This window comes from Eschrichtius robustus, chromosome 3 (genome assembly GCF_028021215.1).
Source record: "Eschrichtius robustus isolate mEscRob2 chromosome 3, mEscRob2.pri, whole genome shotgun sequence".
Taxonomy (NCBI): domain Eukaryota; kingdom Metazoa; phylum Chordata; class Mammalia; order Artiodactyla; family Eschrichtiidae; genus Eschrichtius; species Eschrichtius robustus.
Window position 1 is genome coordinate 110002560 of NC_090826.1, and position 14564 is coordinate 110017123.

Sequence of the window (14564 nt, forward strand, 5' to 3'; positions counted from 1 at the left end):
CTGGGAGCCTTGATAAATGAGAACCAGGGGCCCAGGATGTGATTCAGAACACCTTCCATCTTAGGAATAAAGGGTAGTGCAATCCTCAAGTGTTCACTGTTTCTTTGAGCCTTACAGAGCTGAATTCACTGTAGGATAGATAGATAAACACTTGATGACTGAAAAGATCAAAGGGGCCTGAGCCAGAGAAAGAAAGGATCCAAGGATTTTCAGTTTTTGCCTTCCCCTATCTATTCTAACCATCTGAGCACCTGCCAGCAGCAAAACCAAGCACTAGGGAATTCAGGAAGACTTAAGCCCTACTGGGAGACTTTCATCCATATATTTTGGTTCAAATTGGAGACAAGTGCTATTTCCTTCTCTTTGATGTGGAGGAAATCAGAGAAGGTACATGGTTCCTGAGGCATTGGCCCAAGGCGGAGGAACATCCCAGGAAGCAGGAAAAGTAGAGAGTTATATTGGATTAGGGAACCCATCAGAATGCAATGTAAACTGACAAGGCTTAAAGGCCATATTAAAGGAACAGGCTTTCATACGCAGTGACAAACTACAGTTAAGAATGAGACACTAATCATTTTCCATAGCAAGAAGTCCTATGAATGTTTTCTATCAGGGGACCTCTCAAGAGTAAAGGCTGATAACAAGGTCCTACTGATAGCACAGGGAACTATATTCAATATCCTGTGATAAACCATAATGGCAAAGAATATATAAAAAAAGAATGTCTATATGTGTAAAACTGAGTCACTCTGCTGTACAGCAGAGATTGGCACAACAGTGTAAATCAACTACATTTCAATTAAAAAAATAAATATTCCAAAAAAAAAAAAGGCGTAAAGGCTGAGGAAACTGGGGACTAACTGGCCTCATGACCCTGTTGTACAGCAGCTCCAATTCCAGGGCCGAGCCTGCTTCACTGAGTGAGTGCAGCCAAGGTCTGAAATGTCATATCAATGGCAGCCCTTCACTGATTCCTGTGGGACTACCCAAGCTCCTCAGAGACGCTCCTTCACTGAAGCCTTTCTGCTGCTTGGTACTGAGACTTTTCTAAGACAATAAAATTTGAAAATTGTGTCTATGGGAAAATATAGCTGCCATGTGTATAGGGGTGGATGTCACTAATTCCTGGATTTAAAAAATCCTGCATATGATAGCCTTATATACTAGTTTTAAGTCTTCTACTTTACCTTGCTGATCTTTAAAAAAAAAAAAAGTTCATTTGCCATCATTCTACCACCCACATTACTTTCAAATACCTTCACAGTTCTCACTGGATCCTCAAAATACTGTCAGAAATGGAGAGATGCTATAAGGAAACAGGCCCCGCAAGTTCACAACAAAGATCTATCCCTAGAACCCATGTTTCTAGAATCCTAATCTACTCCTTTTAGGTAGGGTCTTAGTGAATGATTAATTCTGAAGTTGCTTTACAGCAAGAATATGATCTGTGCATGAGAGGGACAGATGTTTCATAGATGGGCCCCTGTGTGTGAGGTGTTTGGCAGTTTTCACCAGATTTCAGTTCACAAGATACCCATAGACTTGTTTCCACCTTGTGATTCAACCAGCATTTAGTTTTAAATAATTTTCTTGAGAACTTTATTCAGCAAAGGACCCCCCAAATGATTTGAACAGCTACATAAGTTCTCTCTATGGCTGTGTGTGTATACATATATATTATAGATACTATACCAGCAATTTAGAATATTTCCTGAGTTACCTCTCAACTATGGGAAATAGTTGGAGCACTGTTTCAAAAAACTTGTCTCCAATAACATATCAGCAGTTGAGGCTGGGAGGCAGTATTCTCTTCCCACTTCCCGAGGCTTTTCAATATAATTATGCTGATTTTTGCCTTTGCCTCCTGACTCAACTGCAGTCTTTGAGTTCACCACTCAAAAAACTCTCCTTAACCAGTCACCTGATGAGGTGAGTCAGAAGTCTGCAGAATCATCATTTCCAATAACTAAACCCTGGCTGTTTCCCAGCCTCAAAAGGACACAGCCTAGCAGCAGTGTGCTCTGTGACTGGCCGAGGGGAACGAGCTGGACGCTGAGCAGGCTGGAAGTAGCGCAGCAGCACTCAAACACTGGAAGGGGCGCAGGGGGTCGTGGTGGAGTAGGGGCATGTGTTTGTCTCCCTCCACCCCTCACACTTTCTGGTAGTCCAGTGGAAGGAGCAAATGCATTTGGTCCACAGCAAGCCAGATTGTGTATATAATGAAGGAAGAACTGCACTGATCTCTATCACAGGCTCCTCTCTCCAGGCACCAAATCTTATGCCAAATCCTGCCAAAGACACAAAGACACAAAAAGCTTGAAAGGGCTCAGTCTGAAAGTAAAGCTGCAGAGAAGTAGTAGTAAGATGGGCTATGGGAAAGAGGCAAGGCCCCTGCTGTCACCCTAATTACTTTCCTGTTGCTACAGATAGATGATAGCTTTACTTACCGCAAAGCGGATGGCTAAGGCAACTGAAGGTGACTTCAGAGTAAGTAGTCATCTTCAAGGTTATCATCACCAGACATAGAGGCAGCTTCTATTTAGCGGAAATGAGGATAAAGTTAGATACTGCCCTAATTTAGCAGGCACTGCCACTGAGGCTCAGGGAAAAAAAAATGGGCTTCTTGGTGCTCGATGACCACCTTGGTTAAGAGGTAAGTCTTAACAACCTCCCTAGTTGGAGAGGCTGATTAAGAAATGGTAACTTCCAGAGATGCTCTAGGGAGCAAATGCTGTTTGTACCTAATAAACTGAGGCAGGACAGGGTATTTGCCATCTCTCCAGGGCTCTTCTTGGTCTCAGTGACCGTGCTGCGGAGAGAGACATCTGTTTCTGTGGCCTGAAGGGATGAAAACAAGAGAAAAAGGAAGAATGTGTTTGGCTGGTGGGAAAGGAGAAGCCGTCCCATCATTTTGCTCACAGAATCTGGTTTGGCTGCTGAGGCACCCAAGGTCTCCTTTGATCAACTAGTGGAGCAACTCAGAGTCCTTAAGAGAAGAGAATGCTCTACAAACTGTCATGCACGACTAGACACCCTCTTGTCTCAAGGCACCAGATTTGCCCCAAAGCAGCACCCTGAATGGCTACAATGGCTCACTCACCACACCGTGCAACATTACTGGGACAGCTCTGTTTTCTTCCATGTCTTCAGGAAGCTCAACTGCGTATCCTTTACGGACTAATTCTAACCCAATATCAAGTTTCTGAGAAGAAAGATGAAAAGGGAATGATGTTCTCTCTGAAGGAAGGGCAAATCAGAGGAAATAAGGCAGAAGAGCTAGGATTGATACTTTAAAAAATTCCTTTGGTGGTTCAGTAAGTAGGATCTTACGAGTTAGAAATATCATCAAGTAAGGGTTTCTGGGAAAGAAAAAGTAAATGAGGCTATAAATACACTGAAGAGACAGTGAGCAACGTGTGAACCCCAGTCTTACCTTCCCATTGCTAGTATCATATAAGTGGATCTTGGGCCAAGTTGAGATCCCAGACTGGACGTAGCTAGAGATCTTGGCCATCAGGGGCTTCCAGTCAGCACAGTGAGTGAGTCTGTCAAACTCATCCAAAGCTTCCTCTTCCCATTGTTCACCTCGTAAAAAATCGTAGAGAGCGCCTAAGAAGGGGTCAGTGCTGACGGGGGTGGGATTATGTCCTGGAGGAAAACTGGAACTACCTTTGTCTACTTCAAAAGGCACCTATGTCTCACTGCCAGGCAAGTTTCTGGCCGTTGCTTTCTAGCACTGGTGATGAAAAGGCACCTGAGCCCCCTGAGCTCAAAAAGCCTGGGAATGTGAGACTCCCTCCCATGTGCTCTATGAAAGTTATTCTATATGGAGGCAAAGTCAATAGGTAATAGGACTAATTTACCTGAGGGGGCTATCCGTGCCAGACTACACTCTATTGCTTGAAATGGAAGGCTTAGGAAGTCACTCCTAAAGTGAAAGAAATTGAAATTAGAATCCTAGTGCCAGAAGGGCCTTCTTATATTCCTGGCTTCTAGACAGCAGTTAACCCAGCAGAAGATGATAATCATCTGATCACTGTAAAGAGGTTCTCTTCCAACGCCCCATGGTGATAAGTGCCAACAGCTCACCACCCTATGGCCAGGACTGAGTCAGTAAGTGAGACTCCAGCCTGGCCCCCACGCTGACCTGAGCACCCTGAGGTCCCTCAGTGGGCAATCTCCATTATCTCCAAAGTCAACGAAGTAGAGGTCCAGGTTCCCATTCTCCAAGGTGCCAAGGACCCGGGCTCGATACCAGGAACCATTTGTAGGTAAAGGTGCTGCGACAATGTCTCCTACATGTACTGTCAAGTCTTCAGGCTACACAAGGGGATGAGGAGGCAGGAGAGGGCAGAGTTAGGAAGGGGTAGGCTAAAAAATAAACAGTGGATACCAGAAGGAAGGAAGAACAAGCCGCTGCTCCACAGAAAAGGGAAGAGAATATGTCACAATGAAAAAGATATGCCCCCTTTCCATCAAACCCCTGCCCTCTCCCTATGGCAACTCACCAGACTATTTTCATAGTGCTGGGTCATCTCACTGACAAGCTTATCCAGTTGCAGGCTGCGGGAGCCAATGATTTGGATCCAGAAGTGGTTAGGATGTTCAGAGGCAGAGACATAGACTTCTAGGAATTCATCAGCATGGAAACTGAAGTCCGGACTGGGGACTAACCACAGGGATAAGCAAGTTAAGCTGCAGAATCATTATTAACTAATATGGTGACCATTATTAGAATCATCTCTGGTTGAAATGGGAAGACTGCATCAGGAGGGTGAGAGGTACAAATACCAAGTGGCTATTACCATTTAAAAATGGCTAGAGGGACAACTGGATGCATCATACAAGAACATCCTGAAGAAAAATACGAAGCTATGTTCTGTTCCTTTCTATGTATCTGAGTAATAAGAGTTCGGTCACATTCTTAGTCATCTGCCATGTATTCAAATCAGCCACCAGTTATAATGAAGGGAAATCCCCATATGCTAGCTGCAGCATGGACCAGGGAGAAGACACATGGACAGATGTGGGCCTGTTCCAGATCCCCTTCTACCACTGACTCATTATGTGACCCTGGACAAGTCTATGAACCTCTGAGGGGCCCTGGTCTTCCCTGCCCATCCCAGTACCTATACATAGAAGAAAAAGCCCACAGCCTTTTTATTCTTCTTGAATGGTGTCGATTTTTTAAAACAGTAATGATTCAGGAAAAAAACTGCACTCAGTATTTTACTTATTTAAATAAATAGGTTTGGAGAAAGAATACCATGTAATTCAATTATTTGATGTATTACTCACAGACTAGTTTCCTGTGAACTAGCATATTTCTATATTGTTTTCTATAATTATTAGCTGGTTTGTATTCAGAAAAAAAGTATTTGTGTTTAGTACTAATCCCAAGTAAAATATTGCCAGAAAGTCCTATCTGTGATTAAAGACTTGTAAGTGTAGTCGAGAAAATAGAAATTTTTTTTTTTATTGTTTCCTATTTTGGCTTATCTAAGCCACTTTTTCAATCTTCCATATGGCTCATGGGTTCCCTCTTTCTTACTTACTTTCAAACATGGATGTCTCTGGACTGGTGTGGGCTCCAAACTTCTGAAAGTTGTCATCATTAGGTTTCTTGCAGGAACGCTCTTCTGGTCCTACAACAGACGTGTCGCCACCTCCTTTGTGGGGAGGAACTGCCAGAGGTGCAGCCTGCTCCAAGCTAGTGCCAGTGTTTTTCCATAAAGCTGGCTCTCCAGCCCCAGCTGGCTCTGTCACTTCCTCTCTTCTTACGCTGATTGGCTGCTTCCGTGGGACTCTGGTTTCTGCAGAATGAGCAATTCTCTTCCTAAGTTCTTCATCTTCTAAAACTTTCTCCAGTATCAAATGCTGTGGAAAATAAGACAAGGGATGATATCTACATGGCCAGATATTGACCTGGGATGGAGTAAAGTGTTCTTCTCACTCTTAGATACAATTCAAATCTATCAGCTACTTGCCTTAGCTGCTGCCACCTCCTTCTGTGTTCCTGAGATTTTTATAAGTCTTGATAGTAGCAATGTCCCCTCTGATTCTTTGTCACAGGTTACTTTGGCTCCCGAGGCCTTACAGATAGAACGAATTGTCTCGCCGCCTCTCCCTGCATTGCATAATACATAAAAACCTGTCCTTCCCTCCTCACTAACCTTAACTACTAGAGACACCACTGTTTTGTACATACTAGGAGGGGAGAGTCAGTTCTCATTTTCAAACTAAACAGAATGGAAGATAGTGAATGGAAAGCAGGAGCTACCGAAATCTGTATTATACTAAGGGGAATACTGGATTATTTGCTCTATCCATTTTATTTAAATTCTACACATTGGCTAGGTTAATGTGGTTATGTCACTTGCATTTTTTGGCCACTCGGCATACTTTACATCCCCACTTCATTAGAAGATACCCTCCACAGTGTGTGAAACACTGGACCAGGGACAGGACATTTCTCTGCCTCTACCAGCAGCGTAAGGAATGCTCCGGGGAAGGCATAATAGGTGCTTTCTAGAGCACTGTCTTGAAAGACTTGGGATAAAATGAGCATCCTTAGCTTCCCTTTAAATATCTGAGGTAAATACATTTACCTGAACCCTTCTGGAACCTATTTGTAAGGTTCAGATCATACAACTTCTTGAGGTAATGAGTTTTGCTTTACCACTGCTTTTACTTCTGTAAAAAAGTAAAGCTCTGGTCTCAACATCCCTGCCTTTTTTTCTCAGCAAGGTGAAGCGGAAGTAGGCCAGGAGAAACCCTTGGGAAGGTGTGAAAGAAAGGCAAAGGTAAACAAAAAAGGAAACAGCAGAGGAAGCTGTCCAGTGGTACCTATGATTCTGCCCACAGATCTCTGGGGAACTGAGAGCTGCTCAGACACTGGGGTACTCTCAGTCAGGATCTGATGAATTGCTGCTTTGGCCTTGCACACCTGAACAGGAAAACCACTGATAAGCAGCACCCGCTCATCTCCTACATCCTCTGTGTCCACATCGATCCGAGCACCTGTCTGTTTTCGTAGCTGCAGAGAAAAGGATATGTGGTAGTACACGCTGGACAAGCTCTCATCTGGGTCAGCCAAGGATACTCTAAACCTAACCCTGGAGGTAGATGGAACTGGACACAGTAGTCAGTGAAATCAGGGTGCTATAAGCAGTCCTCAATTACGTGTACTTATGGAAGGAGATTAGAGACAAAGGTAACCCCAAATAGCAGTTAATCCAAAACAGTTTCTCTGTGTTTAGAACACTCTTTCCCCCTAATTTGGATTAGAGAATCAATTATTTTATTTTATTGACATTCCAACTGAACAACAGGAGATGGTAAAAAGAATCAGGGAGCAATTAGTTACTGTCAATTAATGAGAGTTCATAATTCCATAGTAGAAAGGAATGATTCAAGCTATACCAGGCTGAGAATCATCCAATTAAAAATCCCCATTTCAAGTTAAGTCACCCATTCTCTAGGGAGAAGTACTCATCTCTAGAAGGAAAATAGCAGTTAGCTAAAAAGTTCCTGTATTTTTTCTGTTTAAAATATACATAGTGTGAGTGGGTTTTATGGAATGGGGGCAGAGGAGGGAAAACAGAATCAATCCCTGGGAAAGCCGTTGCCTGCTCACACAGTTACCTGCTTAATATTGGCTCCTTGCCGGCCAATGATGAGCTTCACAGCCTCCTGGGGGACTCGCATCTCTATCTCGATGTCATCCTCCCCAACAAATGTCAGCCGCTCTTCTGCATAGATCATCAGATCACACTTAGATAATACCCAAAGCTACTACCTGCCCTCCCCTGAATCTAGCTATCAAAGAGATGTGGATGCAAGAGATAAACTGAGGATCTCAACCACAAAGAGAAGGAGAAGTAGCATCTGAGTGGGAATTAAAAGGTCCTGAAAGACCAGAAGATGGGTATTCTCTCTGGGCTACTGTTTTCATATGCTAAAATGGGAAAAGTCATTTGGTTCTGCAAGGAAGGGGTGATGGATTCTGGGCAAACTACTTCTCCCAAGACACGACTCCTGGAGAAGAATGAAGGCTAGAAGTTGCCTGAGGAGCCCACTAGGCTCAGAATTTCTCTTGTTTGTACGTAAATCATTTCTCTAGGTCCTACTCCCTAGGTCCAACCTGTGGGGAAACTGGACCGGACAGTTAGCCTTCTAACAATAGAAGGAAAATATAAACAAGTGTATGGGTATTAAAAAAAGGAGAAAGAAAGAACCCATTGTAGTGTTGGTGTTGCTGAGGGAAGAGATCAAAAGAATTATAAAATGAGTTCTTTATTTCACAGACTAGCTTCACATTAACATAGAAAATAAAAAACTTTGTTTCAAAGATCCCTCACAGGGACTTCCCTGGCGGTGCAGTGGTTAAGAATCCACCTGCCAATGCAGGGGACGCGGGTTTGAGCCCTGGTCCGGGAAGATCCCACACGCTGCGGAGCAACTAAGCCCATGTGTCACAACTACTGAGCCTGAGCTCTAGAGCCCGCGAGCCACAACTACTGGAGCCCATGCACCTAGAGCCCGTGCTCTGCAACAAGAGAAGCCACCGCAATGAGAAGCCCGTGCACCACAACGAAGAGTAGCCCCCGCTCGCCGCAACTAGAGAAAGCCCGCGCGCAGCAACGAAGACCCAATGCAGCCAAAAATAAAAAATAAATGAATTGATTAAAAAAAAAAAAAAGATCCCTCAGAGAAAGCCAATCACATCCCAACAAATGATACCCAGTCTGGAATGGAAGTTTTCATTTCAATTTAACAAGGCCAGAACATAGTTTAAACATTTCCATATGTACAGCCATGGATTCACATACCTCTGCTTTCCCTATATCTGCGGTATAGGATATAGGCAACCACTGCACTGGCTGGGATCCCGAGGCCCAGTGCTATTTTCTGAATAGTGGACAAACTTGTCCAAGAAGTCCGTTCAGTGGACATTTTCTGCTGCTTCCTAAAATAAGCAAATGAAGGAAAAGGAGCTTTCATACAACTTTTATGACAGGTAGAGAATGGGAACACATTACAACATTAAGAAGAATATTACTGCCTAATTTCCAATTTCAAGAGCTTGAGCAGTCTCAAAGTCTACTTCATGTGAAAGTCTCGGTATTTTTTTTAAAAAAGTTAGCTAAGGGACACATATACATACAACTAAATAGAAGGTTAGTTCTCCCTCCCCAATTCCCCCAAAGAGAACTATACACTGATCAGTTTTAAAAGACAAAGGAACAAAAAATTAAATGCATCAAATATTTTAAAAAATTTAGTTTTCATATCAAACTATTTAAAATTCCTTATATGTGCACTTCTATACCTCCTGGTCTTTCCAGAAGCTGTTGTCTCTGCCAAAGGAATGGCTTTCCAGGCCTAGTTTTAGGCTTTGCTACTTCTACTTTTCTTTCTTGGAAGTGTGGTCTATTTACTATCTGTACTCCGTATTTCTACTTACTCCTCATCTGACAGTGAAATGGGGTTCTCTCCTGTTCCTTCATCAAAACTACAACTTCCCAGGTAATCAACCTGGATGGCACATATAAGCCTTAACTAATCTTACCTCTGTGCCCTATTTCCCATGGTTTTTCCTGTTTACCTAGAGGAGTTCTGAGTTTTGAGCTTGTCTTCCAGTGGTCTCTATCCATTGCTATTGTCAGTCTGCTCTCTTTGGGCAATTTTATCCATACTTGAAGCTTGAACTACTACCTATACGCTAATGACCCCAATATTGTACCTGAATTGATTCAGAAGCTCATCAAATCTCATTTAGACCACTGCAATGGCCTTCTTGCTATTAGTCTCTCTCTGACACTGTATCTTCATTTTGCTGCCTAGCATATATATTTTAAAAATTTATTTATTTAATTAATTTATTTTTGGCTGTGTTGGGTCTTCGTTGCTGCACATGGGCTCTCTCTAGTTGCAGCGAGCGGGGGCCACTCCTCGTTGCGGTGTGCGGGCTTCTCACTGAGGTGGCCTCTCCTGTTGCGGAGCATGGGCTCTAGGCGCGAAGGCTTCAGTAGTTGTGGCACATGGGCTTCAGTAGTTGCGGCACACGGGCTTCAGTAGTTGTGGCACGCAGGCTCAGTAGTTGTGGTGCGCGGGCTCTAGAGTGCAGGCTCAGCAGTTGTGGCGCACGGGGCCTGGTGCTCCACGGCATGTCGGATCCTCCCGGACCAGGGCTCGAACCCGTGTCCCCTGCATTGTCAGGCAGGTTCTTAACCACTGCGCCGCCAGGGAAGTCCTGCCTAGCATATTTCAGTATGTCCCTCACTCTATTCCTTTATTCCATGTACTTTCTCACCCTCCCAATTATTTCATACCGCCTCTTCTCAAACCTCTAGTGCTTCCTTCTCCATCCTCCCTCTCAACTGATGTCTTTGCTTCCTATTTCACTAAGAAAGTAAAGCATTCAGAGAAAGTATTAACAAACTTCCAAACTGACCCACCTACCTCCATCTGTGCCTAAATATTCTATCTTCTTTCCTGTGGCCATTGATGAACTATCTCTGCTCCATATAAATGTTGCTCTCCTTCCTTATCCTGCATCATTAATGTTTTCTGCTCTACTGAATCTTTCTATCAGCAGACAAACATGCTATTATTTCTCCTTTCTTAAAGAAAATCCTTTCTCAATTCCACTTACTCCTCTAAATACTACTCATTTTTCCCTTCCTTTTACAAGAAAACTCAAAGAGTGTCAATACTTCTGTGTTCGATTTCTCTTCTTGAATCCACTCTTACTGCTCTTGTCAAGGTCACCAGTGACTTGGACTTGCTGAATTCAATGATCAATTCTCAGTCCTCCTTTTACCCCCACCCCTCCCAGGGTCTGGCAAAGCTGGTGACTCCCTCTTCTCTGACACTTTCTTCCCTTGGCTTCACATCACTCTTTCCTGGTTTTCCTTCTCCCTTTCTGGCTGCTCCATCAGTCTACTTTGCTGGTTCCTGCTCCTTTTTCTAACCTCTAAACACTGGAGTGCCCCAGGGCTCTGTCCTTTGCCCTCTTTGTTCTACCTCACTTCTCTGGGGATTTCATCAAGTCTCAGTCAGTCTTGGCTTTAAACCTTATCTATATGCTGATTTAATCCCCAAATTCACAGATCTAGTTAGGACCATTCCCATGAACTCCAGGTCTGTATATCCAACTGCCTATGAGATGTCTCCATTTGATGTTTAATAGGCATCTCAAACTTAACAGGTGCAACACCTAGCTCCTGATCTCACCCTCTTCCTGTAGTCTTTGCCATCTCAGTTAATGGCAACTCCATTCTTTCAGCTCCTTAGGCTAAAAATCTTACTCTTCTTCCCCTCAAACAGCACATCCATCCTGTCAGCAAATCCTATTTGTTCTACCTTCAAATTATCCAGAATCTAACCACTTTTTAACCTCTCCACTGCTATGACCACCATCTGCTCTAAACCACCATTATCTCTTGTCTAGATTATTGCAACTGCTTCTTAATTACGTCCCTGCTTTTGCCATTGTCCAGTTTATTCCCAACACAACAGCTGGAGTAAGTCAAATAGTGCTATTCATCTGCTCAAATCCTTCCAAAGTTTTCCATTTCACTATGATTAAAAGTCAGTCATTATAATAACCTGGAAGGTGTTCACTTTGATTGTCTCCCCATTAGAAAGTTAACTCCCCAAAGGCAGGAATTTTTTTGTTTTGTTTTGTTCCTCAGTACTTAGCACACAGTAGCCACTCAATAAATACTTGGTCAATAATAATTTGTTGAATGAATACACATCCTCTTATTCTTCAGCAACTCTCCTGCCTACATGTAAGCTCAGTGGCATGAAAGGTTCTTTATAATCTAATCTCTGCCTACCATCTTCACAGCCTTACATTCTAAACCTACCCTTACGAGGGGAACAGGATGTACCCTCTTAAGTATCCTCGCTCTGACACATGTCACTTCCGCCTTCATAGTCTTACTCCCTAGCCCATCAATACACTTACAACCATTCTGTTTTTCACTTTAATAAATCACATGTGATGCAATAAAATTTCATATCCTAAGGCAAGTCAAGGATAATTTAAACATAAAAAATTTTCTCTGCCCTTTGGCCTCCTCTCTCTACTGTGCATTGTGTATCTGCACCATGCATTGACCAAACCTCCCCACTGGCAGAAGTACCTGCCCAACCATAAAGCGTAACATTCTTGGGGAGCTAGACTCAGAAGCAGCACACATTTGATCCACCACACGGTCCCCATAACGCTGTTCAGATCATATCTCATATCTGAATTAGGCTACCAAATTAATAATGGGAAATCGTGCCTCAAAGGCCAAACAGCTTCTGTGGAGACAGACAGCCACCTATGGGAATACCAGCTGGGTTTACGTATGCTTGCAAGTACTTAATTGGAAATTAGAGGAAACCCCACCCTGAAATGGCCAAGATTGGGTTCTCTTTTTGCATTCCAAAACTGATTTTTTTGCATGCAGTTAAAGCTGGCAGTCTCCTGGATGTCTGCCTGCAGGGTCTACTGGAAACAGTGGTAAGAGTTTCTCTTTTACAAATTAGGTTAGCAGGGAGAAATATTTGTATAGGGCTAGCTTTTTGAAGCTTTGGATCCTCTGAATTGGAAAAACTTCCAAATTGTTAAAATTTTAGAGAGCTCTCATCTTAAACTATTGTACCCATTTTAAGTGATATGAAGAAGCCCAAAAAAGCTCCAAAATTTCAAAATAGCCTCATTGAAAGAATTGTTGTAGAAGGCTCATGAAAGATTAATGGTACCTAAAACTAACTACTGCTCCCCTCTATCCTCCTTTGAGTACTCATTCTAGTGATCCTCTATCTGAATTGCCTTTCTACTCTGAAGACACTATTAAATGGTTACCTTTAGAAATGGGACCACTTGAGGAATGTAAGTTGGTGCAGCCACTATGGAAAACAGTATGGAGGTTCCTCAGAAAACTAAAAATAGAATTACCATATGATCCAGCAATCCCACTCCTGGGCATGTACCCAGACAAAACTATAATTCAAAAAGATACATGCATCCCTATGTTCATAGCAGCACTATTCACAATAGCCAAGACATGGAAATAACCTAAATGTCCATCCACAGATGAATGGATAAAGAAGATACGGTACATATATACAATGGAATACTACTCAGCCATAAAAAAGAACGAAATAATGCCATCTGCAGCAACATGGACAGACCGAGAGATTATCATACTAAGTGAAGTAAGTCAGAAACACAAAGACAGGGGGGGATTAACCAAGATGGCAGAGTAGAAGGACGTGCTCTCACTCCCTCTTGCGAGAGCACCAGAATCACAACTGGCTGCTGTACAATCATCGACAGGAAGACACTGGACTTCACCAAGGAGGATACCCCACGTCCAAGGACAGAGGAGAAGCCACAGTGAGACGGTAGGAGGGGCGCAATCAGAGTAAAATCAAATCCCATAACTCCTGGGTGGGTGACTCACAGAATGGCGAACACTTATACCACAGAAGTCCACCCACTGGAGTGAAGGTTCTGAGCCCCACGTCAGGCTTCCCAACCTGGGGGTCCGGCAATGGGAGGAGGAATTCCCAGAGAATCAGACTTTGAAGCCTAGTGGGAATTGATTGCAGGACTTCGACAGGACTGGGGGAAACAGAGACCCCACTCTTGGAGGGCACACACAAAGTAGTGTGCGCATCGGGACCCAGGAGAAGGAGCAGTGACCCTGGGGGAGACTGAACCAGACCTACCTGCTGGTGTTGGGGGGTCTCCTGCAGAGGCGGGGGTGGCTCTGTTTCACTGTGGGGACAAGGACACTGGCAGCGGAGGTTCTGGGAAGTGCTCCTTGGCGTGAGCCCTCCCAGAGTCTGCCATTAGCCCCACCAAAGAGCCCAGGCTCCAGTGTTGGGTTGCCTCGGGCAAAACAACCAATAGGGAGGGAACCCAGCCCCACCCATCAACAGTCAAGTGGATTAAAGTTTTACGGAGCTCTGACCACCACAGCAACAGTCAGCTCTACCCACCACCAGAGCCTCCCATCAAGCCTCTTAGATAGCCTCAACCACCAGAGGGCAGACAGCAGAAGCAAGAAAAACTACAATCCTGCAGCCTGTGGACCAAAAACCACATTTACAGAAAGATAGACAAGATGAAAAGGCAGAGGCCTATGTACCAGATGAAGGAACAAGAAAAAACCCCAGAAAAACAACTAAATAAAATGGAGATAGGCAACCTTCCAGAAAAAGAATTCAGAATAATGATAGTGAAGATGATCCAGGACCTTGGAATAAGAATGGAGACAAAGATTGAGAAGATGCAAGAAATGACTAACAAAGACCTAGAAGAATTAAAGAACAAACAAACAGAGATGACCAATACAATAACTGAAATGAAAACTACACTAGAAGGAATCAATAGCAGAATAACTGAGGCAGAAGAACGGATAAGTGACCTGGAAGACAGAATGGTGGAATTCACTGCTGCGGAACAGACTAAAGAAAAAAGAATGAAAAGAAATGAAGACAGCCTAAGAGACCTCTGGGACAACATTAAACGCAACAACATTCGCATTATAGGGGTC

General features: G+C 43.5%; 1 protein-coding gene across 1 annotated transcript; it reads right to left on the minus strand.

Moving 5' to 3' along the window:
- Nucleotides 1–1653: 1653 nt before the first annotated feature.
- TDRKH (tudor and KH domain containing) lies at nt 1654–8955 on the minus strand. The gene is made up of 13 exons (XM_068538196.1): nt 8832–8955; nt 7645–7751; nt 6947–7036; nt 5988–6092; nt 5556–5877; nt 4509–4669; nt 4148–4320; nt 3864–3928; nt 3434–3585; nt 3101–3202; nt 2742–2838; nt 2448–2535; nt 1654–2288 (listed from the first exon to the last, which is right to left on the minus strand). Exons 1-12 carry the CDS (start codon nt 8953–8955, stop codon nt 2483–2485), a joined length of 1551 nt encoding a protein of 516 aa, XP_068394297.1. The 3' UTR covers nt 1654–2288; nt 2448–2482.
- Between the last annotated feature and the right edge of the window lie 5609 nt (nt 8956–14564).

Coding starts and splice junctions, on each gene's coding strand:
- TDRKH (XM_068538196.1), bottom strand. CDS start 8,955: ATGTCCACTGAACGGACTTCTTGGACAAGTTTGTCCACTATTCAGAAA. Junction 6,093..6,946: donor TCAGTGGTTTTCCTGTTCAG/GTGTGCAAGGCC, acceptor TCTATCTGTAAG/GCCTCGGGAGCCAAAGTAAC. Junction 3,203..3,433: donor ATGATACTAGCAATGGGAAG/GTAAGACTGGGG, acceptor CTTTCTTCTCAG/AAACTTGATATTGGGTTAGA.